At 42.0% G+C, this 26,760-nt stretch overlaps 1 protein-coding gene across 1 annotated transcript in view; it reads right to left on the bottom strand.

Annotated features, from left to right (window-relative positions):
* The window catches only part of ATP8B3 (ATPase phospholipid transporting 8B3), an 89,546-nt gene that overhangs the window by 56,474 nt on the left and 6,312 nt on the right, over positions 1 to 26,760 (bottom strand). The window contains exons 4-6 of the mRNA XM_074202222.1: positions 19,641 to 19,826; positions 7,697 to 7,781; positions 42 to 222 (exon numbers count right to left, since the gene is read on the bottom strand). Of these exons, the coding sequence (XP_074058323.1) occupies positions 42 to 222; positions 7,697 to 7,781; positions 19,641 to 19,826 (452 nt within the window). The remainder of the gene's footprint in view (positions 1 to 41; positions 223 to 7,696; positions 7,782 to 19,640; positions 19,827 to 26,760) is intronic.

Here is a 26,760-nt window from a genome sequence, read left to right as displayed (position 1 = left end):
AGACAACACTACTGGAGGAGACAACACTGAAAGGAACCTACAAAGCTGTGCCAGTATGGGGGTGGGGTGGAAGGCCCCAGTCTGGAGGAGTTGAGGCTTGTGGAGAGTATGGCTTGGTGTGGATGCTTCCCAGAATGGAGATGTTGACAGAGCAAGAATAAGTCTTCGGGGTGGAAGTGCTGCTCTGTCCAGTTTTGAGGAAGGCATGGTTGTTGTGGGTACCTTGAAATAAGAGCAGAGGCTGGGTTTTATCTAAAGCTGATCTGTACTGAGTCTGTATTGATCACAATCCATGTTTGTTGAAGGAATGAATAAATAAATAAATGGATTTCTACACTGAAGTGTTGAGGAGGTCCTGGGTTCTTGAAGACCACCATCAGGGCCACCTTATTATAAGTTGGGCTAGTAAAGGACCAGATCTGTTCTCAGGAGACTAAGCAGACTGAAGGTGGAGAAGCTGGTCTATCACCCAAGGTTTGATGACCAAGGAATGAGTTATTTGGGCAGCACTAGCTTGTGACCCATTACCTGGGAAGAGAAGGGTTGGGGTCATGAAGGGAGGAATTGCAGTGATGAAATCTTGGCACCTTGGCAGCAATGCCAGGACCCAGGAAGGCAACCTGCACTTATCCACCAGATATCAGGGACCTCCCAATCTGGCAGCTGGCAAAGGCAGCAATCTTGGAAGCAGGCAAATCAGGGGGGAAATAGGATTGACCTCAGAATGATATATTAGGCAGATGGCTAGCCACCGCACCTAAAACCCATTGCCTTATCACTCACAAAACCACAGAAATCTTAGAATCAGAAGGGAGACCAGAAAGCCTCTAGTCTAACCCACAGTTGCACAAAAATCCCCTCAATAAGATCCCCTCAAAGTGACTAAGCTTTGAAGACAGCCAGCAAGAGGGAAGGATGGGAATGGAACAATTACAGTGGATAGAGACCTGTCTAGAGTCAGGAATTTCATCTTTCTTCCTGAGTTCAAATCTCAGACACTTTCTAGCTGTTTGACCCTGAACAAATCACTTCACCATTTGCCTCAGTCTCCTCATCTGTAAAATGAACTAAAGAAGAAAATGGCAAACCATTCCTATTTCTCTGCCAAGAAAACCCCAAATAGCAACACGAAGAGCCAGATGTGATTTTTTTTTTTGGTTTTTGCAAGGCAAATGGGGTTAAGTCATTTGCCCAAGGCCACATAGCTAGGTAATTATTAAATGTCTGAGACCAGATTTGAACCCAGGTACTCCTGACTCCAGGACCAGTGCTTTATCCACTGCGCCACCTAGCCACCCCTAGATGTGACTTTTTACAAATATCTCATTTGATCCTCGCCACAACTCTGTGAAGCAGATACTATTTACAGATAAAGAAACTGAGGCAGACAAAGGCTAAGTGACCCAGAGTTACATAGCCAGTAAGTATCAGAGGTTGGGATTTAAATTCAGGTCTTCCTGATTCCAGGGCTGTCTCTTCAGTGCACCATTTAACTGAACTAGCAAGGCAAACCACACTGCCTGCCCTCCTGAAGCAGCATTTTGTACTCTTGGACACTGTTGGGAAGCTCTCTCCTAGAACTGAAATCTGCTTCCTCTATGATCCTGTTTCTACTCTCAAGAGCCAAGCAGAACTTGGCATGATCAGCAGCAACCTTTGACAAGTCTTCTTCCTAAAATGGCCAGATTAATATTCCTATTGGTGATCATCTACCCAAAATCTCTGCTGCTTACCAATGGAAACACCATACAAGGCTGAACTTGAGATTTCCCTTGGGGGTACCACTGTTTATAGGGATCTGGGCTTGGAGTGAGGAGGTTCTGATGCCACCTCAAAAATTTACTCATTATGCAATAAAGGGGAAACCCTTTAACCTCTATGTGCCTCAGTTTCTCCATATGAAAAATGAAGGGGATGAACTTAATGGTCTCTGAGGCCCCTTTCAGTTCTGAATCTAAATTTTTAAGAGATAGTATGGCATAACAGAGAGCTCTGGATTTGGAATCAGGAAAGATCAGAATTTGAATCTTTCCTCCAAAAGCTAGGTGGCTCTGGACAGGTCACTTACCTTTCCTGAGTCTTAATTTCCCCAACTGTAAAATCAAGATGAGAAACAGGATTGTTGTGAAGATCAAATCATCATATGATCCCAGATTTAGAGCTGGAAGAGACCTTAGAGTCCATGAAATCCAATCCCTTCATTCTATAGATGAGGAACTGAGCCCAGGGTCCTGAAGTAACCTGTCCATCTCATAAGTATCTGAGGCAGGATTTGAACTCATGTCTTATTGACTCAAGGTTCAATGCCCTATCTGCTCCAAAACACTGTCTCCCCAAGAAATCGTGTATTTATATCACTTTGAAAATGTTTAAAACACATAAAAGTTAGCTAAGAGTATCTCTAAAGTCTCTTCCAACTCTCAATCTTATTCATCTATGAGTCACAAGGGCTAGCCTAGCTCTTTGTAGCATTGAGAGATCCCTTCCCTTTTCCCTCCTGAATCTCTGCCTATTGGTTTCCCTAGTGACCTGGAAGGGGCTAGCCTAGAACAACCCCAGTACCTTATCTTCCCAGTGGAGACATCATACAAACAAGGCTGACTTCGGAAGGGCCTTCCTGTCTTTAACAAAGGCAAAAAAAAACAAAGGAAAATAGTCTCAGAGTGAGTGACTTTAGTCACTCTTCCTTATTCCCTGGACTGTCTTATCACAGTTGAAGGAAGTCACCAAAGATACTTCTGGGATCTTACAGACACAAAAATGCCCCAGCAAGTCCAGGTGGTTTTTAGTAGGGGTTTGGGATTGGAGTTCCTAGATTTGGATGAGGTTCTGTTTTGGGTTTATTTGGAGGTGGGGTGGAGTTCATAAGGCCTTTTCATTAAAACTCTTTTGGAAATCAAAGACCTGATTTTTGTTTCCTATTGCCTTTATGTAATCAGAGACTCAAAACAGAATCAAAGACTTCCTTGTAGAGAATTATAAAATTCAAAAGGTGAAAAAAATTTGAAAGTGATTTGAATAAATGTGCAAACAGAAAACAGAATGGTATAAGAGGAAAAGTGTCCTGAATTGAGAATGAGGAAACTGGATTCAAATCCCACCCCAATGAGTCTCTGTCTCAGTGTAGTTTTAAGCAAAGTTCCTAGTCCTCTCTGGTCTGTTTTCTCCTTTAAAAAGAGATACTAAATTGTTTAGTTATTTTGTGTTCTCAGTTTTGTCAGTATAGAACTGAGCTTTGAACAATTGATTTGATTTTCTGCTCTCTTCTTTTTAAATCATATTAGCTAAGGATTTATCAATGTGATTAATCCTTTTTTAAAAAAAACTTTTAGTTTTATCATTCCTATGGGGTTTTAGTTTCCAAGTTATCCATTTTCCCTCTAATTTTAATATCTCCTCTTTATGCTTATTTTAAGTTTATTTATTGGTTTTCTAATTTCTTAAAATACATAGTCAGTTCACTAATCCTGTTTTTTTCTGTTTTATTCAAGTAAGAAAAGGATTTTTCCCTGAGGACTCTGTGAACTGCATTCTAGTATTTCATGCTTATCATTTTCTTTTCATGGTTATTAATTATTTCTGTGATCTGTTCTCCTTCCCACTCATTTTTTAGGATTTCATTATTAAATCTTTATTTGAGTCCTCATTATTAAATTTTTTGTTTGAAACCCTTGAGTCAATGGCTATTTTTATTATGTTATAGTCTATAAACTATTTCTGCCTTTTCATATTTATTTGTAACATCTCTGTGCCCTAGTATATGGTCAGATCTTTTTTTTTTAACAAAGCAACAGGTTTAAGTGACTTGCCAAAGGTCACACAGACAGGTAATTATTATTACATTTCTGGATTTGAACTCAGATCCTCCTGGCTCCAGGGCTGGTACCACCTAGCTGCTCCTATGGTCAGGTTTTTTTTAAGTTTCATGTGATACTAAGGGGGGGGGAAATATATATATATATATGTATATGCTTTTTTTTTTTTTTAGGTTTTTGCAAGGCAAATGGGGTTGTGGCTTGCCCAAGGCCACACAGCTAGGTAATTATTAAGTGTCTGAGACTGGATTTGAACTCAGGTACTCCTGATTCCAGAGCCTTTGCTCTGTCCACTGTGCCACCTAGCTGCCCCCTGTATGTATATTCTCAATGCTCTGCCATTTACAAATTGCCATTAAGGTTTTTTTTAATTCTAGTTTCTCCAAAAATTTGTTCAGTTCCATATTTCCCCTTTTGTTTATCTTTCTGTTAGCATTACTAAGAACTGAGAAAGGGACAGTGAAGTCTCCAGTCACTATTATGTAACTATGTCTTCTAAGTTCAGATAATGTTTTCTTTAGAAATTTGGATACTAAGGAACATGGAGCATATAATTGGTTGATTAACTATGGTTTCTTTCAGAATGTATTTTCCATGATTATCCTTTTGGATTTTTTTGAATTTTTTTTCCCCCCTTTTGATTTGTCAGCATGATTGTAATACCTGCTTTTCTGGATTCACTACATAGTAAATTTTGTGCGTGTCCTTGTTTTTGTTTTTATTGTGTTTCTTGTTAAGTAGAATTTTGTTTTCTTAGCCAAAGTGTCATTCTTTTCCTTGTTATTAGACTGCTTAATCCATTCACATTTAAATTTATGAGAATTAAATTACTATTTCCTCCATTTGTCTCTAGAATTGGGTCTTTTACAAGCGTTTTCCACCTCTTGCTATAACCACAGTTCTATGTTCCCTTGGTTATATTACCTTAATCTTTTTTTTTTACGGTGGCACTATTTTCACTGGTCTTCTTCCCCTCACCTCAACCCTTTCCTTTAGTTTATTACCCCTTTCCCTTTGGGGTTTTGCTTATTGATCCCTTGTTCTCTCCTGTTTTTATTGAAATATAAAATTTTGGGGGCAGCTAGGTGGTGCAGTGGATAGAGCATGGGCCCTGGAGTCAGGAGTACCTGAGTTCAAATCCAGCCTCAGACACTTAATAATTACCTAGCTGTGTGGCCTTGGGCAAGTCACTTAATCCCATTGCCTTGCAAAAACTTTAAAAAAGAAGAATAAATTCTTTAAAAAAAAAGAAATATAAAAATTTCCACCCTTAACAATGAAACAGATTGCCCCTTCAACTAATCCTGTTTATTCATCTTTAAATTTTTCTTTTTTTGTTTTTTGTTCCTCCTTTTTCCAAAAGAGATTTCTCCTCTCTTCATTATCTAACATGTTTGTTTAGTCAAGACCCTCAGTCTCTGATTCATTGCCCCTGTAATTATCTGGTCTCTCTCTTTTATATGTATTTTCATGTCCTTCAGGCAGTTTCTATCACTGCCTAGAAGACCTTGCCTTTGGATTCCCCTTTTCCATCCTGCCTTACTCCCAGAACAATGCCAATTATTGTAGGTGTCATAGAGGGCATGTCCCATGATAGGACCCCTCCTCCACCATGCCCCTGATTATGCAGTCCACCACTGATCCACTGATCTAGACTTTTCCTGGGCCCATGCTCGGGAACTCCCCTAGGAGTTCCAACTCCCCCTTCTCCAGGTAGGTTGAGTAGTAGATTTTTTCAAGCACCAAATCCCCAAGGTTATATTCTAGCATAAGGTCCCCATCTTCACAGACCATCTCTCTACACCCATAGAAGCATTCATCTTCTCCCAGAACTAAAGCAAGACCTCCTGCTTTTCCCTCTCTTTTCAATCCTCACCCACCTCCTCCTCACCACTGTCCTATAGGCTCTTCTATTTCTTAAACCATGGAAGTTCCCTTTTCCTCATTGTTAGCCCTTGATTTTACCCTGACTCATCATACATTTCCTCTCCCCTCTGTTTGTCTCCCCCCCCCTTTCATACACCCTCCCATGCTGTAATGTAGTCCTCGAAAAAAAATTTGATTCACTTGTAGGTAGGGTGTCACCAGATTCTGTCAGTAAAGCCTCATGCCCATCCCTTCACTGCCATCTTTTCCATTTGTTTCCCTTTATTCTTGTGTATATTTCGAAAGAAGTTCTATTGTTACTCCATTGCTGTTGTTGTCCTTGGTTGCTACATTTATTCACTCCTCCTGAATTTCTATTGTTTCAGATGTTCAAGAAACAAAATTCTCTTTTTAAAAAATTTTTATTTATGGCAATGTGGCTAAGTGACTTGTCCAAGGTAACACAGCTAGGTAATTATTAAGTGTCTGAGGTTGAACTTGAACTCAGGTCCTCCTGACTCTGGGACAGGTGCTCTATCTACTGAGCCACCTAGCTGCCCCAACAAATCTCGAGTTTTCTTTCTACAAATGTTTCAAATGCCTCTTTATTTCTGAACATTCATCTTCTTTCATTTATGATTAAGTTCAGATTTGTAGTGCAGATCACCCTGGGCTACATTCTGAGTTTTATTCCCATTATCTCTTACATTTTCTGGTGATCGCAGAATGATCTTGGGTTATTTAACATTTCTTACCTTTGTATTTGAAATTCTTTTAACTGATCATATGTAGAATTTGTTATTTCTGAATTGAATTTTTCAATTTAATCACTATATGCCTAGGAATTTTCAGCCTTGAGTATTTTTTCTGGCTCTGATTTATGAATTCTTTCAAATGCATTCCATTTTCTATTTTCACAAGTTCTGGGAAATTCTTTTATTATTTTCTGCAATATGATTTATAGGTTTTTTTATCCTGCCACGTTCTTCAGGGAGCCTATGATCTCTAGATAGTTTCTCTGCATCCCTCTCTTCAAGATTGGTATTTTCTTGCTTGCATAGTGAGCATATTTTCTTTTGATGTTATTGGGTTTGGTTTTTGTTTGCTTTCCTTCTTCTAGATGATTCTTCACTACTATACATAGATATTCCCCAATCTGCTGTTCTCTTTCATTTCTTAGTGACACTTGCCATTGTAGTTTCCAGTTTTTCTATTCTGCCCATTATTTTTGTGGAGCAATTTATAAATTCTGTTCTCATAACTCTCATTTCTCTTTTGAATCCCTCAGGGACAGTATTTCTTCTTACATTACACAGGATTCACTGCCTTATCAAGTACTGGATTATTTTCTTTCATTTTGCGGTATTTATTCTTAGATACCTAAACTAATTCATTAGCTTTTGAGGTTATATTTCCTATTGATTTATCTGCTTATATTCAAGGTCCTTGAGTTTTCTTCTTTCTGAGATCTTTCATAATTTCAGTCTTTATTTTCCTACTGATTTTCCTTAATTTACTTGCTCACTCTATCCCCTCAGGTGGCACTTTCCTTAGGGTCTAGATCTCAAAATGTCCTTGCCTTCTCCCATACCAGGCAATTCAGTTTACCCACTGTTCCTTGTTCTCTCTAGGTACCCCCTAGCTTCTTAGGACATCACTTTCTTCTGTTCTCCTCTCTGCTTCTGCTCATTTTTTATAAAATACCATCTGCTATGAAAACCGAGGTCTCAGTCTCAACTGATTTGGGGTTGATCAGAATTGGCCCCAGATGGACGCTGTGCTCTTTCTCTCAGCCTTAGAGGAATGCTGCACAATCCCCCACATCTGTGGTATTTTATCCAGCTCCCTCCAGTCCCAGTACTTCAAATAGTTATCCAACTGGTGTTAAAGGATTATGTACAGGAAAGATGGAAGTTCAGAGAGCTGTTATCCTGAGGCTGTGTGTGCGACCTTCTTCCCCTCACTGTTAGTACAGTTTTACAACATTGATGCTACAGGATTGTGGCCCCGGTCACCTTTTGCTTCTAAAGAACTACAGCTACACTGGCTGGCTGTTGTAGTCTGGACAAACTTGCAGTCTGGATCTGGAGTCTCCACAGCCTGGGAAAGAGGAAGGAGGGACCGGGATGTGGGGATGGACTTGTAAGTCTATGTAGGCTCATTGGGTCTTCTGGTGAAGCTTCATTGTCAACAGCATGAGACATGAGTAGCTCAGGATCACTGAATGTTATTGCATGGGTTTGGGGTTTTTTTTTTTAGGTTTTTGCAAGGCAACTGGGGTTAAGTGGCTTGCCCAAGGCCACACAGCTAGGTCATTATTAAGTGTCTGAGATCGGATTTGAACCCAGGTACTCCTGACTCCAGGGCTGGTGCTTTATCCACTGCGCCACCTAGCCACGCCTATGGGTTTGATTTTGTAAAGCTTTTTTTTCCCCACTTCTGGATGTCTAGACTCTGAAGACTATTGCAGTTTCTCTAGCTTTGGTGCAAACCTTCTGTTTGGGAGAGATCTGAGAGATCATGGGGATCAGAGAAAATGTCTGGAGCTTCATTGGATTGCTCACATGATCCTGAAATTGAATTGTGAATTCAGTTCAACTAGAATTTGTAGAGCACTACTATGGACAGATGCTAGGGGTACAAAGAGAAAAAGGAAACAGATTCTGCCCTCCAAAGGGCTTACACTCTGCTGGGAGGTCCTCATATTTTTTTGTGTCTGCTTTGGTGAAGTTTATGGACCTCTTCTCAGAATCATGTTCTAATGTACAAGATTATAAAGGAAACTAATTGCATTGAACCAAACTTAACAAAAAAAGTTTTAGGGGCAGCTAGGCAGTGAATAGTACTCCAGCCTTGGAGTCAGGAGTTCAAATTTGACTTCAGATACTTAATAATTGCCTAGTTGTGTGACCTTGGGCAAGTCATTCTTAGTCCCATTGCCTTAAATAAATTTAAATTTTTTTAAAAAAAGTTTTAAAACTACTCAAAAGTTCGTAGACTTCAGGTTCAGAAACTTTCTTTTTTATAGGGTTGTGGCCCCTAGAAACCTTTTGCTCCTGACTGGCTGGTGTAGCCTGGGCAAACAATCTGGGTCTCTAGTCTGGTTCTTTTTCCTGTTGGTATATTGCTTAGCTGCACCTTTAAGATTGTAATTGTGAGCTCAATCACATTCATTTTTTTTATCTCTTTTTCTATTCTGTGAGGGATTTCATCCCCTCATAAAAGTTTCAAAGTGAAGGACAAGTGTTGTTATCTTCTTGGTGACTTTCCCAACAACAACCTGCGGGAGTATTTTTCCAATCCTGTCTCCCCTGGAGCTTTCCTGGCTTCCACTGAGACAAAGAGGCTATTCAGGGAGTGGAGAAAGGCACGGGGCTGGGATCAGTGAATGACATAAATTACTGACCCCAATACCAGCAAATAAGGAATTCAGATTCTGGGATCAATAATGTTATGTGACTTTGGACAAGGCCCTTCCCTTCTCTAAGCCTCATTTCTCCCCATCTGAAAAACAATCTTCAAGCAATCTCCCAGTTCTGACATTCTGGGTTCTAAAAGCTCTCCCAACTCTGACATTTTGGGTGGTAAAGGTCCTTCTACCTCCAAGAGTCTTTGTTTCAAAGGCCCTCCCAGTTCTGATATTTCATGTTGTAAGGCCCTTCCAGTTGCCTCCTCTTATAAACAAAGAATTCTATTCCACTCATAAAAATTAGAACAAGAAGGAACCATTGGGATCTTAGATAAGGTTTTTCACTTTTTTGTTTTTTTGACATCTTTGGGTAGTCAGTCAGTCCTGTGCAGCCTAAGGATTCTTTCTCAGAATAACATTTTTAGATGCATAAAATAAATGTAGAGGATTGCCAAAGATAACAATTCTTCTGAAAGACAGTTACCAAATATTCTTTAAAACAAGTTTATGGGGGCAGCTAGGTGATGCAGTAGATAGAGCACCACCAGCCCTGGAGTCAGGAGTACCTGGGTTCAAATCCAATCTCAGACACTTAATAATTACCTAGCCATGTGGCCTTATGCCAGCCACTTTAACCCCATTGCCTTGCAAATACTACAAAAAAAAAAAAGTTTATGAATCTTAGTAAGGAGGAAGGGATATGCTCATAGTCAAAAAGACAGTAGTAGGAGCAGCTAGGTAACACAGTGGATAGAACACTGGCTGTGGAGTCAGGAGGACCTGAGTTCAAATCCAGCATCAGACACTTACTAATTACCCAACTGTATTACGTTGGGCAAGTCAATTAACCCTACTGCTTTGCCAAAAAAAACACCCTAAAAATAGTTAATAGTAGTAGAATCTGAATCCAGGCCCTTGGATTGACTCCAAATCAATTCCCCAAATGTTTATTATTACCTACTAAGCCTGTTATGGTCTATGCAAAGTCAGACATAGGAATGAGGGATCAGTGTGCTACTCTGGAAAAGGGTCTGGATTTGAAGTCAGAGGCTTTGAGTTTAAATCTCAACTAAGTTGCTTACAGCCTATATAACTTTAGGCAAGTCATTTGTTTTTTTGAGACTTAGTTTCTTCACCTATTAAAATGAGTAGTCAGGAATAGATGCTCTCTAACATTCCTTCTACTGATAAATCTGTGCTCTTGTGAGTCCAAGCTCTTGTCCAAACCTTAACCTTGAAGACTATGATAGCTAGGAGTCACTCAGAGGCTAAGTAACTTGTAATTGTAAAATCCTCAGTCCACATCAGAGAAGTCTTCTACATTGGTGAAAAGGGTGTTAGACCTGGAGTCAGAAAATCTGGGTTGAATCCAGGTTTACGACCTATGTGGTTATAAACGAATCATTTCAACTCCTGGCTTCCATCAGTTGAACTGTAAAGTGTGAATAATCATATTGGGACTTAGCTTTATAGGACCGTTTCAAACTTAAAAAGCTCTAAGAAAAGTAAGTCATTAAATAACTAAAAAACAAATAATGATCTTATAGAACACATCATAAAATATACCAGCTTCATTTCAGCAGAGAAGGAGGGAGGGGAATACTAGAGCAGAATGCTGAATACAGATGAAATCACTGTCTTTTGTCTTAACTGGTTTTTCTTAATTACAAAGGAGTTTGTGATAGGATGGTGATCTCCTTTCTGCATGAATAATCCCACAAAACCTGGGGCCTTGGCTAAGACTTGAGACAATAGGGGACAGGATGAGAGGATTGGATTCCAGCCCTCATTTCACAAATAAAGAAACTGAGGCTGAAGGAGATTAAATAACTTTCTAAGGCTGAGGTCTTGCTCCTTTCATGTGTTCTCTGGAATGTATTGGCAATGGTGGCTCCAACCAGGGATAGGTGAAGAAGATTTAAAAAGAAACTCTTTATGGTAACAGAGAATGTAAGGTCAGAATGTATATCTGTGATTTATAAAGCTCAATCCTTATATTTTACAGATGAAGAAACTGAGGTGCAGAGATGGTCACCATTTGTGACAGTGTTATGTGCCACTCTAGAGAACCAGTACTTCACCGGCACACCTGCCACTTATCACATCCAAGAGTTGTTGTAGATGACTACCAGACTTTTTTATTTTTTATTTTGTTTTTATTTTTTATTTTGCTAGGCAATGGGATTAATGATTTGCCCAAGATCACACAGCTAGATAATTATTAAGTGTCTGAGGTTGGATTTGAACTCAGGTCCTTCTGACTCCAGGGCCAGTGTTCTATGTGCCACCTAGCTGCCTCTTCTCCCAGACTTTTGAGGCTCTAGACTCTAAGAGTAGTATTACAGTCACTCTCACCCCGACCTCAATATCGTACTTATACAATGTGCTAAAATTCCTAGTTCCCGATCTACCCTTATACCTTTGCTTAAGCATCAGTTGTGTGGAACACCCTTTGTCCTCCTTTCAGTGGTTCCCTATCCTACCCCTACCTTCTCCAAGAAGCTCTCCCTTACCACCTACAATGATTTCTCCTCTCCCTGCACTGAGCCCCTGCTGCACTAATTTGTAATCCCACAGAGTTTTGTCAGCCCTCATTCTTCACACTCTTGTACGGGTCTCATATTTGAGATTTGTCCAATTGAATGTAAACACATTAAGGGCAAGGAATGAGAATCCCACTTCCTTTCGATCCAGTAAGTCACAGGGTGTGAGTACACATGCTGGCCGAATTCACTGGGGTCTTGCAGCACCCAGTTTCTAGCTGAAGTTGTCCTTACACCACCAAGAAAGGAGTGTCCCAAGCTACCATCTGCATAACTTAGGCAAGCCGCCCCAAAGAGAGAGCTTCAAATCTATAAGCTTATATTAAGTCTCTAAGACTAAATTACATAGAAGATGCCTATCTGAATTGTAAAATGCAATTCTCCATCAGAGAGGTCTCTGTATCAGTGAAATCACAATTCCAATCTCTCTCTCTCTCCCTCACGAGTTAATCATTGAGGAATCAAAAATAAACAGTCAACAGTCTCTGTCCTCAAGGAACTTACATTCTACTAGCAGAAACAACATGAGCATAGGTAAGTAAACCCAAAATATAGGGTGTCCCAAAAGTCTTAGTGCAACTTCAGCTCTAAGAAATAGAAGTGAGGATAGATAATATTCAAAGAATAGGGAACAGGTAGCCAAAGGCATAGAGGTGAGAAATGAATGTCACAAATAAGGAAAAGCACTAAGCCATTTTCAATGGAATAGAGAGAACTTGGGGGCGGCTAGGTGGCACATAGAGATAGAGCATGGGCCCTGGAGTCAGGAGTACCTGGGTTCAAATCTGGCCTCAGACACTTAATTAACTAGCTGTGTGGCCTTGGGCAAGCCACTTAAACCCATTTGCCTTGCAAAAAAAAAAAAAAAACTAAAAAAAGGAATAAAGAGGACTTAAGCCCATTTCTATATATCAAACATGTAGATACTCAGAGCCATTCACAATCTTATTAGTTTGAAAAGACTGCAGCAGCTTATTCCATACTTAAATAGAAATCACCTCTTCCACAATATACCCCACAAATAATCATCTGGTCTCCTCTGGAAGGATGCTTCTACTCTCAAAAAACTCTGGTGGTTCCAAAGTCATAAGGACTATAGAGGTAAGATTAGGGGAAAAATTGTAAAACTCAAAATAAATAAAATCTTTAAAAGGACTACAGAGGTAATCTTGAATTCCTCCTCTGATCACTGCTACCTCTTAGATTTCCTGTTTCCTTCAAGCTCTGTTCAAGGGCCACCCTCTGCAGGATACCTGTTCTCAATCCACCAGTTCTCTCCCTCTGTCCCTCTTGATTGAACTTTGAATCTATTTATAAATAATTTATACTTACTTCCTTGCTTCTTCCTTGTTCTGTTCCCTTAAAAGATGATAAACTCTGGGGGGCTAGGTGGCACAATGGGTAGAGCACCAGCCCTGGAGTCAGGAGGACCTGAGTTAAAATCCGACCTCAGCACTTAATAATTGCCTAGCTGTGTGGCCTTGGGCAAGCCACTTAACCCCATTGCCTGAAATAAATTTTAAAAATAGGTTTTGCAGGATATCTTTAAAAAATCCTCTCCCATAGAAAACAAAAAAGAAATTTTCTCACATTAAAATGAAAAAAGGCATGCAAGGAAGAGTTTTATAAAGGAGGAAGGGGGAGGGAGGGAAGAAAATGTGCTTAAATTTCACTCTCTTTGAAATTAGTTGAAAGAGGGAAGACTATATATACACTCAGTTGTATATAGAAATCCAACTGTTCCAATAAGGAAACAAGAGAGGAAAAGGATAATAGAAAGTACAGGAGATGATAAAAGGGAGGGTAGATTAAAGGAGGCAGTGGTTAGAGGAAAAATACTTTTGAGGAGGTACAGGATAAAAAGAAAGAAGAAACCAAAGAAAAATGGGATAAAGGGAGACATAGTTTGTAATCATAATTGTGAATGTGAATGGGATGAGCTCACCCATGAAAAGAAAGTGGATAGCAGAATGGCTTAGAAACCAGACTCCAACAATATGTTGTTTAAAAGAAGCACACTTGAAACGGACACAATATTAAACAAAGGACCAGAGCAGAATCTAACACGCTTCAGATGAAGTGAAAAAGGCAAAGACAGTCATGATGATCCCAGACAAAGCAAAAGCAAAAAGAGATCTAATTAAAGGAGATAATAAGGGGAAACTACATTTTGCTAAAAGGTACCATGGATAACAAAGTAATATGCACAATTTTGCAGTAAGTTTCTCTGATAAAGTTTTAATTTCTCAAATATGGACTGAGTATAGAATTGAGTCAAATTCACAAAATAAGAACCATATTTCAAATAATAAATGATCAAAGGATATGAACGGGTAGCTTTCAGAAGAAATCAATTCTAAGGTCATTTGAAAAAAATGCTTTAAATCACCATTGATTAAAGAAAAGGATATTAAAACAACTCTGAGGTACCACTCACACTTATCAGAAATGACAAATGCTAGAGGGGATGAAGGAAAAATAGGCACACTATTGTGCAGTAGTGTACTAATTCAATCACTCTGAAAAACAATTTGGAACTAGGTCCAAAGGGCTATAAAACTGTGTATATCTTTTGACTCAACAATATCCCTAGGTCTGTACCCCAAAGAGAGCAAAGGAAAAAGAACCTGTATGTGCAAAAATATTTATAACAGATCTTTTTTGCGGTGGCAGAGAATTGGAAATTGGGGGGAAGGGGATGTCCATCAATTGGGGAATGGTGATATATGATTGTGATAGAATGTTATTGTTCTGTAAGAATGAAAAGGGAGGATGTCAGAAAAATATCGCAATGCCTATATGAACTGATACAAAGTAAATAGAGAAGAATTAGGCAATCCTTGGTAATAGCATTGTCCTAATGATGATCAACTATCTAAGATTTGACTGCTTTGATCAATGATCCAAGACAGTTCCAAAACATTAATGATGAAAAAATGCTATCCACCTCCAGAGAGAGAACTGAAGAACTCTGAGGGCAAATTGAAGTATTATTTTCTCACTTTCTTTATTTTCTTGGGGTTTTTTGAAATGTGACTGATAGGGAAATAAATTTTATCTGGTTTCACATATATAATTGATATCACATTGCTTGCCTTTTCCATGAGCAAAGAAAGGTGAGGAGGGAGAGAATTTGAAATTCAAAATTTTAAAAGAAAAGAATGCTAAAAAAATAAATAATTGATGTTTTATATATGTGTATATATATATATATATATATGCATGTATTGCATGTATATGTATATCTATGTATGCATGTGTGGATGTATCTATGAACTCCTCTGCTCCCGGGATACTATGTAAGGCCAGCATAGTATCTTTCATAAAATAAAGACTGCATAAATGTTGGTTGATTGATTGATCCAAACAATCCATTCCCCACCTCCTTGCCCCTAGTTTAGCATGATATACTTATGTCCTACTTCTGCATGTCCCTGAACAAACATGGGCTTATAGATGAGAGGAAGGAAGAAAGATGGCAGGTGAACAAGGTGGTATATGGCCGCCTTGGCTGGTTCCCTGGGAAAGTCACCAAGTCAGGTTTAATCTGTTCCCTTTCTGTCCTCCCCAAACAATTCTTCCCCATCTACTACCACATACACATTTCAAAAAGCGTCTTTCTCATGTCTAACCAAAATAACCCTTCATATTCCTGTTAAACTTTACAAAATCTCAAAGGTTCCAATCTCTGTACCCCAAGCTTATTAAGCTGATCAGAGAATTGGGTCAAAGGGACACAGTTTTATAGTCCTTTGGATCTAGTCCCAAATTATACTCCAGAATGGTTGGACCAGTTTACTACTCTACCAGCAGTTCATTTATGTACCTGTTTTTCCTTATCCCCCTCCAAGATTATCAACTTAACCAGAGAATTCCTCTCCACTAACCAGAGCCCTTAGAGACTAACTGGGAAGATATTCCTTAAAAATAAAATTTCATTTCTATTTTTTTGTGTTTACATCATCTATATTTCTCCATCTCTCCCTCTCTCCCCCTTTCCCTAGAAAGCTATCTCTTATAATAAAGAAGAGAAAAGAAGAGGGGGAGGGAAAATCAATTCAACAAAACTAATCAAGAGATCAAAAAAATCTGCCATTATCTCTGCCATATTCCGCACCTGGAAACCAATCCCCCACCCCACTCCCCAAAATGAATTCCCATTCCTACCCTGTTTGGCAATCAGACTATGTAAGGGACTAGCATCTACATCCCAGGATTGCTGTGAAGTTCCAGTGAGATAATCAGGACTAACATTTCTTTACAAGTGTTATTTCATTTTCAAAATAATGATATTCAAGGAAATCGAAGCAAACTGGGGTTAAGTAATTTGCCCAACATCACACAGGTAGAAAGGATCTGAAGTAGGATTTGAACTCAGGTCTCCCTGACTCCAATATGTAAGGCATTTTTCAAGCTTTAAAATGCTTTGGAAATGCTAGCTATAGTTTGTTGTTGTAGTTATAATTGTTCTTTCTGTTTTGGGGGGCTTTTTGGTTTTTTGCAAGGCAATGAGATTAAGTGACTTGCCCAAGATCACACAGCTAGGCAATTATTAAGTGACTGAGCCGAAATTGAACTCAGGTCCTCCTGACTCTAGGGCCGGTGCTCTATCTCCTATGCCACCTAGTTGCACCTATAATTGTTCTTTTTTGCAGAGATGGTGGATAGGGAGCTAGTGATAAGCCAGAGAAGACATATTTATCACAATTTTTACAAATGAGCAAACTTCTGTTTGAAGAGTAAAGGTTGATGGAAAATTCAGCTCAAGAAATCATTAAGTGTTTATCCTGTATAAGGACCAGTGCTAGAATTCCCTAAGAAAAGTAGGGGAAAAAATACTGAAAATCTATCCTAATGGACAATAAAAAAAAAGAATATATTTCCCCAGGTCATTTTTTTTTCACCAGGAAGGTTATTGGAGACAATTTCCCCCTTAGTGTTTTTTAATGGTTAACAGTTATATAACACATTAAGAGTTACAATGGACTTTACAGAAAAATAACTCATATATGTACAGTACTTTTTAAGGGTTGAAAAAAGGAGCTTTGCCTCCAACAACAGTCAAACAAGCTAGATAGTACAAATTATTGCCCCATTCTCCAGATAAGGAAGCTGAATCCCACTTTGCTGTGGCCCCAAAAGAATGCCACAGAAGATATTTATGCCAGTCTCCCAATTCCTGAGCCAAAAGGAAAGATCCATCCTAAGAAGAATGTGACTCTCCCTCCAAGGCAATAAATATTTATGAAGTCCTGTCTGGACACCTGCCCCTCACTGAGGAGGCAGGAACAACCAAGAAAAGTGGCATTTTAGAAGGAGCCCTGGACTGGGAAGAAAGGACCTCTTTTCTCATACTGACACAGTCACTGGCTTTCTATGTGATCACTACCAAGTCACTTCCCCCTCTGGGTCTATTTCCTCACCTGAAAAATGAAGGATTTGAATTTACTGGAACTCTTAAGTCCTTTCTATTTCTCACAGTGCAGCTCTGACATTCTGTTTTCTTGTATTCTAAGACCTCTTGCCCCAGGCCCAGATCTGACCTCCTGTAATTTAAGGGCCCTCCCACCTTGAACATCCTTTGTTCTGTAGGCCCTTCCCCCTTCCTCCATCTACTTCCATGTAAGGGCCCTCCTAGCTTTGACATTCTCTGTCTTAAGGCCCTCCCAGGTCTGACACTGTGTTCTAAAGGACCTCCCAGCTCTGACACTTTGACTTCTAAAGTGTTTGGAGGGTCCTCCTACCCTGCCCCTGACCTCCTCTGATCTTAAGGCCTTCTCAGTTCAGACATCCTAATGGTTCTAAGGTCTTTTCCAGTCCTAACCTTCTGTGTTCTAGAGGTCTCAAAAAAGGAAGTCATGGACCCAAGGATGGGAGGAGCCTAGAGACCCTCTATCAAGACCCTTTATTTTACAGCTGGGAAATCTGAGAGACAGAGAAGGGAAGGGGCCTCTCCAAAGTAAGTTAGTGCCAGAATCACCCCAGATCAGCACAGTGAGCTCCTTAAAACAAATTTTCTTTTTTTCTTTTCTTTTTTTAGGCTTTTGCAAGGCAATGGGGTTAAGTGGCTTGCCCAAGGCCACACAGCTAGGTAATTATTAAGTGTCTGAGAACGGATCTGAACCCAGGTACTCCTGACTCCAGGGCTGGTGCTTTATCCACTGCACCACCTAGCCACCCCCAAAACAAATTTTCTTAGTGACAGTTCAATCATCCCCTTTAGGCTCCTTGTCCAAAAGCTGCTTCTGCCTGAGCCCCCCTTAACCAGAGGGGTTACTGCCTCCTTGTGGGAAAAGCAAAGTGTTTTACAGATCATCTCCTCCCCAATCCAACTTCCTGAGCTCCAATATATCTGGTAAGGGGGTGGGTTGAAGGGGGCCAGGGTAGGACTTCAGACTATTCTCTGAAAGGGAAGCCCTGGGATTGTACGAGAAGAGGGGAGGCAACAGGGAAAGTTAAAAAGTAGAAGCAGGTCCAGAAGAAAGCCTAGATGTGTAATTATAAATCAGGCTCTTTAAACAACCATCGACAACAACCAGGCACAATATTGGGCTGTCTGCAATGGAGAATACCATCTGTATCCAGAGAAAGAACTGGAGTTTCAACAAAGAACAAAGACTATTACCTTTAATTAAAAAAAAGAGTTATCTTAACTATCTAAACTGAAATAATCACACACACACACACACACACACACACACACACAACCTCATCAGAAATCAGGGATGGGGCTGGACCACCCCAGACATCTTTGCATCTTTACTTCCTATGCCTATTCCTCAGAGGTAGGAAGCCAGAGGATAAAGGAAGAAGGGGCTCAGCACCAAAGACTTAGAAATACTCAGAACCTATTAGAACCCTTGAGCACAGGATGCCCTTAGATAGAAGATATAAGAGTTGGGGAGGCTCCTAGAACATGGGAGGTCAGAGCTGGGGAGGCTCTTAAAATATGCAAGGTTGGAGTTGGGGAGACTCTTAGAACACAGGATGGTAGAGCAGGAACAAAAGATCTCAGACTTGGGAGGGCCCTTAGAGGATCAGCATAGTATCATGGACAGAACCCTGAAAGTGGAGTCCAAACACTCCAACCTCCTAGGATCCCCTCTTTTCCAACCCCTACCAGGTGCCACTCAGAGACTGGACAACTCCTTTAACCTCCCTGATTGTCTTTGCTCCCTCCCTGCTTCAAAATCCCTTGACTTCTGTGAGCCCTGTTCTCATCTGTCAAACATGTTCACATTCTCTGAACTCATGGAGCTTGGGCCACTGAGAGCCACGCAACTTTAGGGGATCAGCCCAGGTGCCCCCCCCCCCGCACTTTGGAGTTTGCCAAAGAGAGGAAACAGACTCCAGAAAAGGCACACACTTTTCTTGGGCATCTTAAAGCTCAAGAGAGAAAATTAAAAACATGGCCTAAGAACTGGAAGGGCCCTTAGGAAGTGAAAGCAAGAAGGTGACCCCAGAGTAATTTCATAGCAGTTACTGGCTTTACAGAGAAGGAAACTGAGGCCAGGACCAAGGAAGGACTTACCTGAAGTCACATCCTGGATCGGGAGTAATAACAGGACTGGAACCCAGGATCCACCCCTCTCCCCCCTGCACCCCCATGGACAGCTCTTCTAAGGGGTTCAGTGGAAGCAAAGGTCCCAAGAGGAAAGACAGGCAGTCCTGTTCCCATTGCTAGGGTTTACCATCTCCAGCTTAGGAGCCGGGACCTCAGTGTTCGCATCTGGAAAGTGGAAAGAAGGCTTCCCTTCCCTTCACCCCCAATCCATCCCACTCTTGGACAATGAAGACAGGGCTTGGGGCTGAAGTCATGTGAGGAAACACCTGCTGACAGGTGGGGGCACTGCCAAGTCGGGGTGGGTGGGTGGGGGAACTCCTCCCTCCCCATCCCCTGTCCCCCATCCGGACTAAGAGACAACGCTCCTGCCCCGGTCGGCTGGGGGACAGGTGGGATAGACCTTCCCTGGGACCATTTGAGGAGCAGCCCCTTCCTTCCCTCACTCGGTCCTCCCAGCAGCCCCCGGACAGGAGGCCCCAGGAGCGGAGCCTGCGAGCGGCGGCACCGGGCGGGCTCACCTGCTGTCCGGGCCGGGCGGCGCTGCGGGCGCCGAGCTGGGCAGGGGGCACCTCCCGACGGCGCGGGCAGCATCCGGAGGCGCCCGGCCGCAGAGGCGCTTTTAGGGAGGACTGGGGGGAGGGGGAGGAGGAGGAGGAGGAGGAGGAGGAGGAGCTGCCTCGGCTCGGGCTCCACTCCAGCTCCGCCCTCGGTGCCCCGGGGACCTAGAGACCTGGCTGCCCCAAGGGGAGAGAGAGAAGAGAAGAGAAGAGAAGAGAAGAGAAGAGAAGAGAAGAGAAGAGAAGAGAAGAGAAGAGAAGAGAAGAGAAGAGACGAGACGAGACGAGACGAGACGAGAAGAGAAGAGGAGAGAAGAGAAGAGAAGAGAAGAGAAGAGAAGAGAAGAGAAGAGAAGAGAAGAGAAGAGAGACAGAGAGAGGACAGAGACAGACAAAGACAGAGAGACAGAGACAGACAGAGAAAGGAGGAAGGGGAGAGATGAGGAAGAGGGAGAGGGAGAGAGACACAGAGACAGAGAGACAGAGACAGAGAGAGGACAGACAGAGAAAGAAGGGAGGAGAGATAAGGAAAAGGGGGAAACACAAAGGGAGAAAGAGAGAGAGAGAGAGAGAGAGAGAGAGAGAGAGGAGACAGAGAGAGACAGAGACAGAGAGAGGGAGAGAGACAAAAAGAGAGAGGGGAAGGGGAGGGTTAAGGAAGAGGGAGAGGGAGAGAGAGGGAGAAAGGGAGAGGAACACAGAGTGATTGGAAGAGAGACAGAAAAGGAACAGAATTAGATAGGAAATGGACAGACAGAGACAGAAAAAGGGGGGAAGGAGGAGGAAAGAGAAGAGGAAGAGAGGATAGAGGAAGAAGTAGAGAGGAATAAAGGAAGAGAAGGGAGAGAGTGAGAGGAGAGAGGGAAAGAGACAAGAGGAAGAGAAGAGAGAGGGAAGAGGAAAAGGAGGAAGAGAAGATGGAAAGATAGAGGAAGGAAAAACAAGAAGAGAGGAAAAGTGAGAGAGGACTGAGGGAGGAGAGGAGGGGGAAAAGACCTACAGGGGAGAGGGGAGAGATTGGCATGAGCAGTCACTGACAGTGTGCTCAGACATGGATGAACAACAGACACCCACCAGATATATAGGAGCATGCACATCAGACTAGTTGCCCACCCATACACTGGTCACAGAAAGACACAAACATGGAGATACATACCAAGAAATTTGGAGATACCCCTACTAATCCAGTGAGACAGATCCTCACCACCCCTCCCTCCATACATGCCTTGAGGTGGGTGCCACTAGATTCCACATTTGGGGGGTGGGGGGAGAAGGGACAGAAATTAGGAAGCCCTCAGGTCTATAGAATGTAGAGACTGCCTGGCCTGGACCTTCTGCTCTGATTATGGTGATATTTATTGGTGGATTCATAAATAGACCAATTAAAGAATATGACAGCACAGGATAAAAACAAAGGCTGTAATTTAGGCCACTGACCTTGAAGGCCTTGATTTTTCCATTTGTCCTATGAAAGTTCTTCATAACTCCCAACTCCTTTGTTCTCAGGGCCCTCCCCATGTGCAGCTCAGGAGGTAGGATTCTGGTCAGTCTAAGCTGAGCCACCCAGGACCAGCTTCCTTGAAGAGGTGACCCTGGAGCCACAGGAGCCTTATCTCACAACTTCCTGTTTATCCTTACCCTCTCTCCTCTCTCCTCTCTCCTCTCTCTCTCTCTCTCTCTCTCTCTCTCTCTCTCTCTCTCTCTCTCAATCTCTCTCTCATTGGGGCCTGGTCCCCAACTTTTACATAACTCTGATGCAGACCCTGACTCCTCCAATGTATGAAAGCACCTGTACCTCTACCTACCCAGTCTCACTTGTATATGCTTTTGCTCTCTGGGCTCAAAACTAAGGCAAGACAGACCTTTAAATTCAGTTCAGGGTCACCTGGGGAGCAGGCAGAACCCTTGGAATAGGGCAATGCTCTGGCTTCCAAGCATAGGGTGACCCCACCTTCTTCTTTGGGTCAGCTCCAAGAACTAGGCCCTCATCAACCCCAGCCAAGCAGATATCAAGGGCTCAAGTTGTATACTGGGCAGTGAAGCTTAATTAAGATAGACTGAGCTCCAGGTTAAGATTACTGGTTCTAACTTGTTTAAGAAGGAAGAAGGCTATGAGAAAGATTCAGACGTGACTGGAGGAAGACTCCGACCACCAAGTACATCCTCCTGTGTCTGCAACCTCCTTCTACCTCTCCACCTGGGTTGTGATGGCTCCTAGGCTCCTTCTGGGTCAGACTGGGATAACAGTGCCCTCTATAGTCTAGCACTAGAACCCATTCCCCAACACTGACTATGCTTGGATTGACCACAGCTAACAGGACTTTAGATATCAGCTGAACAAACCCCATCATTAAAGGGGAACAAGAAGAAGATGGAATGTGCTGGCGCAAGAGAGGAGGAGCTCAAAGGGCAAAAAGGAGAAAAAAAAGAAAAAGAGAGGGAGCTCCTCTTAAGCAGAGATTGGACACCCATTTCTAGGGAATGTTATTTTATAAATTCCTTTCATGTAAGAATTAGATGAGATCACTGGCCTCAGACTTTTTTTTCTATTTTTTATTTTTTTATTTTTTTTTAGGGTTTTTTTTTTTTGCAAGGCAATGGGGTTAAATGGCTTGCCCAAGGCCACACAGATAGGTAATCGTTAAGTGTTTGAGGTCGGATTTGAACTCAGGTCCTCCCAACTCCAGGGCCGGTGCTCTATCCACTGTGCCACCTAGCTGCCCCTCCATTGGCATTCTAGTAAACACAAAAACAATTTATTGAAACCAATTTCCCTGTTGCTTGTCCTTTTACACCATATCTGTTCTAATCCCTTAGAAAACTTTTAAAAAGCCTTTGAGTTTCTTATAGCAACAAGGGGATAGGGGAGAATATATGAAGACAGTTTAACCCCCCCCCCCCTTGTTTGTTGGACCATGGGAGGGAAGGGATCCTGGTTGGTAGAACTATCTGATAATAGCAAAAGGGAAATCAATCCTTGTGGCCTTCATTTATTTATTTTATTTAAGGCAATGGGGTTAAGTGACTTGCCAAAGGTCACACAGCTAGGTAATTATGAAGTGTCTGAGACTGGATTTGAACTCAGGTCCTCCTGACTCCAGGATCAGTGCTCTATCCACTCTACCACCTAGCTGTCCCCCTTTTGGCCTTTAGAAAAAAAATAGGTTGAGTGGCATAATATCCAGAAAATGAGAGGTGATAGTCCTGTTGTTTCACTAAGAGGTAGTGTAGTACAGTGGGGCTTTGAGACAGGAGAGGTTTTAATCTGTAATTATTAGCTGTATGTTTATAAGGCAAATCAATTAATATTTCTAAGCCTCCCTCAGTCTGTAAAACGGGGACAATAATCCTGTAATACCAATCACATACTAAGAGTAAGGGGTAAGATAATACCTCTGTGGTTATTTTGAGTTGCGTTTTTCATTGAACTCAGAGCTTGAATCCTATCCAATCTTTTCCCTAATGCTGGGCTTTACTTTTTTTCCTTCTTTTTTTAATTTAATTTTATTTTTTTAATTCTCATTTTGTACAAATGTTTTTTTTACATTAATAAAATATTCTTGTTTAAGAGTAAACAAAATACCCCCCCCCCCATGAATATAGACTTGCTTGGGCAATAAAGGGGAGAGAAAAAAATTAAGAATAAAAAAAAAATAGTAATAATTGTAGGCATGGCCAGGTGGCACAATGGACAAAGCACCAGCCCTGGAGCCACGAGCACCGGAGCCCACATCCAGCCCCGTAGACTCAACAATCACCCAGCCGTGTGACATGCAAGCCACCCGATCCCCACTGCTCTGCAAAAACCAAAAAGAAGAAAAAAAAAAGACCCAAAATAAAATAAAATAGTAATCATAGTAGGGGTGGCTGGGTGGCAGACAGAGAATTGGCCCTTGAGCCAGGAGCACCCGGGTCCAAATCCAGCGTCAGACACCCAAAGATCACCCTGCTATGTGGACCCAGGCTGGCCACCCAGCCCCATGTGCCCTGCACCCTCCCCCAAATAATAATAATAAAAAAATGTGCTTCAGTCTTTGTTCCAATACCAACAACTCTGTTATGGGTGGATCTCATTCTTTATGGTAAGTCCATCGCAAAAGTTGCTTCCATATTTTTCCAACGTTGCCATTGCTGATCGCAACTCCCTCCTTTCTTATTTCTCCACTACCATGTACTGTATTTTCTCTCTCCTTTCACTCTGACTCTGCTTTAGGGCCGCTGAGTGGTGCAGCAGACAGATCCCTGGTCCTGGGGCCAAGAAGCCCTGAGCCCCCATACCACCCCTTAGGCCCAGAATCCACCTGGCCCTATGGTCCTGGACAGGCCATCCAATCCCAGGCCCTTGCAAGAAGTAAAAAAGAAAATGTGTTACATCTGACCACTCTTCCCCCATGGTCCATCCTCTCCTCCTTTATTCACATCCCCACCCCTTCCCCCTGCTCCCCCCTCCTTCTTACTCCAGACGCCTATACCCCATTGAGTATATATATGCTGTTTCCTCTCCTAGTCACCTCTGATGAGAGCAAAGGTTCCCTCATTCCCCCTTGCCTCCCCCATTCCATATCATTGCAATAGCTCATTGTAATAAAGAAAAATCTTATTATATGAAATATCTTGACCTATTCCCCCTCTCCTTTTCCTTTCTCCCATTACATTTCCCCTTTTTTCTATTGCCTCCATTTTTACACCATATTTTATCTTCAAATTCAGCTTTCTCCCGTGCTTCAACTATAAAAGCTCCCTCTACTTGCTCTGTTAACTGAGAAGGTTCATATGAGTATTATCAGTGTCATTTTTCTATGCAGGAATACATGCAGTTCATCATCATTAAGTTCCTCATATTTTCCCCTTCTCCACTCTCTATGCTTCACCTGAGTCCTGTATCTGAAGATCAAACCTTCTGTTCAGCTCTGGCCATTCCAAAAGGAATATATGAAATTCCCCTGGTTCACTGAAAGTCCATCTTTTTCCCTGGAAGAGGACATTCAGCCTTGCTGGGTAGTTCATTCTTGGCTGCATTCTAAGCTCTTTTGCCTTCTGGTATATTATATTCCAAGCCCTACGAGCTTCCAATGTAGTTGCTGCTAAGTCCTGTGTGATCCTGACTGCAGCTCCACGATATTTGAACTGTGTCCTTCTGGCTGCTTGTAATATTTTCCCTTTGACTTGGGAGTTCTGGAACTTGGCTATAATATTCCTAGGGGTTGGTTTTTTGGGATCTCTTTCTCGGGGGGATCGGTGGATTCTCTCCATTTCTATTTTGCCCTCTGCTTCTAGAATATCAGGGCAATTTTCCTGTAGTAATTCTTTGAAAATGATGTCAAGGCTCTTTTCCTGATCATGACTTTCAGGTATTCCAATAATTTTTAAATTATCTTTCCTAAGTCTGTTTTCCATATCAGTTGTTTTTTCAATGAGATATTTCACATTTTCTTCTAATTTTTCATTTTTTTGGTTTTGAAGTATTGATTCCTGATTTCTGGTAAATTCATCAGTCTCCCTGAATTCTATTCTTTGTTGAAGGATTTGTTCTCCTCAGAGAGTTTTCTTATCTCTTTTTTCCATCTGGCCAGTTTTGCTTTTTAAGGCATTCTTCTCCTCAATAACTTTTTGAACTGTTTTATCCATTTGACCTAAGCTGGTTTTTAGCATGCTATTTTATTCAGCATTTTTTTGGCTTTCCTTGACTAAACTGCTGACTTCATTTTCATGTTTTTCCTGCATCTCTCTCATTTCTTTTCCCAGTTTTTCTTCCAACTCCCTCATTTGATTTTCAAAGTCTTTTTTGAGCTCTGCCATAGCCTGAGCCCAATTTCTGTTTTTCTTGGAGTCTTTAGATGCAGGAGCTTGTGCTTCCTCATCTTCAGACTGAGTATTTTGATCTTTCTTGGGCTCATATGCAAAATATTTCTCAATGGTCTTCCTCTTGTTTCTCTGCTTGCTCATTTTCCCAGCCTGGGCCTGGTTTTGGGGTGCTTCCTGAGCTTTTGGGACACTCCCACAAGGGTCTCAGTGTGTGAGGCTCTGTCCTCCCTCCTGGTCTGTGAATGACCATAAGCACCCCCCTCTGCCACGGGGCTGAGGTGGGGGGGGACCCTGCTGTTCTATGGGGGGGCCTAGACTGCGATCAGGATCTGAATGTGGTCAGAGCCCCAGAGTCCTGTTCCAGAGGCAGAGGACAGAGCTCTGCAGTCTCTCTCTTCACTCCCCTCCCTCTGCCCAATGGGCTCATGCCCTGGAGGTTCCCGCTTACCGGCTTCGCCTGCTTCTGTTTCCGGATCTGGGCTGCAGAAAGACCAGGCTGCTAGCTGTGTGCCCTGAGGGTTGGGCTCCACGTGCTCGCTCTAGCAGAGGTCCCCCACTGTTCCCCCACTTTGTGCCTGGTGCTCCCCGGGGTGCAGCTCAGGAGACTCCCCCGCTGCTGTGAGCCGCGGCTCCCAGCACCCTGGGGCTGCCTCCAAGAGGCTGATGTTCTTTCACTCTGGCCTCAGACTTTTAATGATTACCTAGCTGTGTGACCTTGGGCAAGTCACTTAACCCTACTGCCTTGTAAAAACCAGAAAAAAAGGAACTAAATGAGATGACCCCTGAGGTCCCTTCTAAATCTCTGTGATTCCATAAAGGGAAAGAAATTTGACCATCACAGAAAGAATGAAGGTTACAGCTGCAATTCAAACCCAAGACTTCTGAATTCTGATCCAGTGTTCCCTTTCCACAGAGGACTGCTCCTATATCCCAAAGTGCCACTCCCTACTCACCCCCAGTCTCCTAGAAGCCCTTCATATTTCTGCCCACATAGGGAGAAAAGGGTCACCAAGAGTCAGATACAACTGAATCTACTGAAGAACAATTATCTTACTCCAAGATCTAACCACTACACCCCCTAGACAAGCAAGTTGTCATGAATTACTATTGGTTGGCACTATGGGGGAAATGTGTAGAATTTTAGAGCTGAAAAAAACTTAGTAAAACCTCTGAAAGGAGTAGGAAAGGAGGAGACATCCCA

Source organism: Macrotis lagotis, chromosome X (assembly GCF_037893015.1).
Source record: "Macrotis lagotis isolate mMagLag1 chromosome X, bilby.v1.9.chrom.fasta, whole genome shotgun sequence".
Classification (NCBI taxonomy): Eukaryota; Metazoa; Chordata; class Mammalia; order Peramelemorphia; family Peramelidae; genus Macrotis; species Macrotis lagotis.
This window is presented reverse-complemented; position numbering and strand designations above follow the sequence as displayed.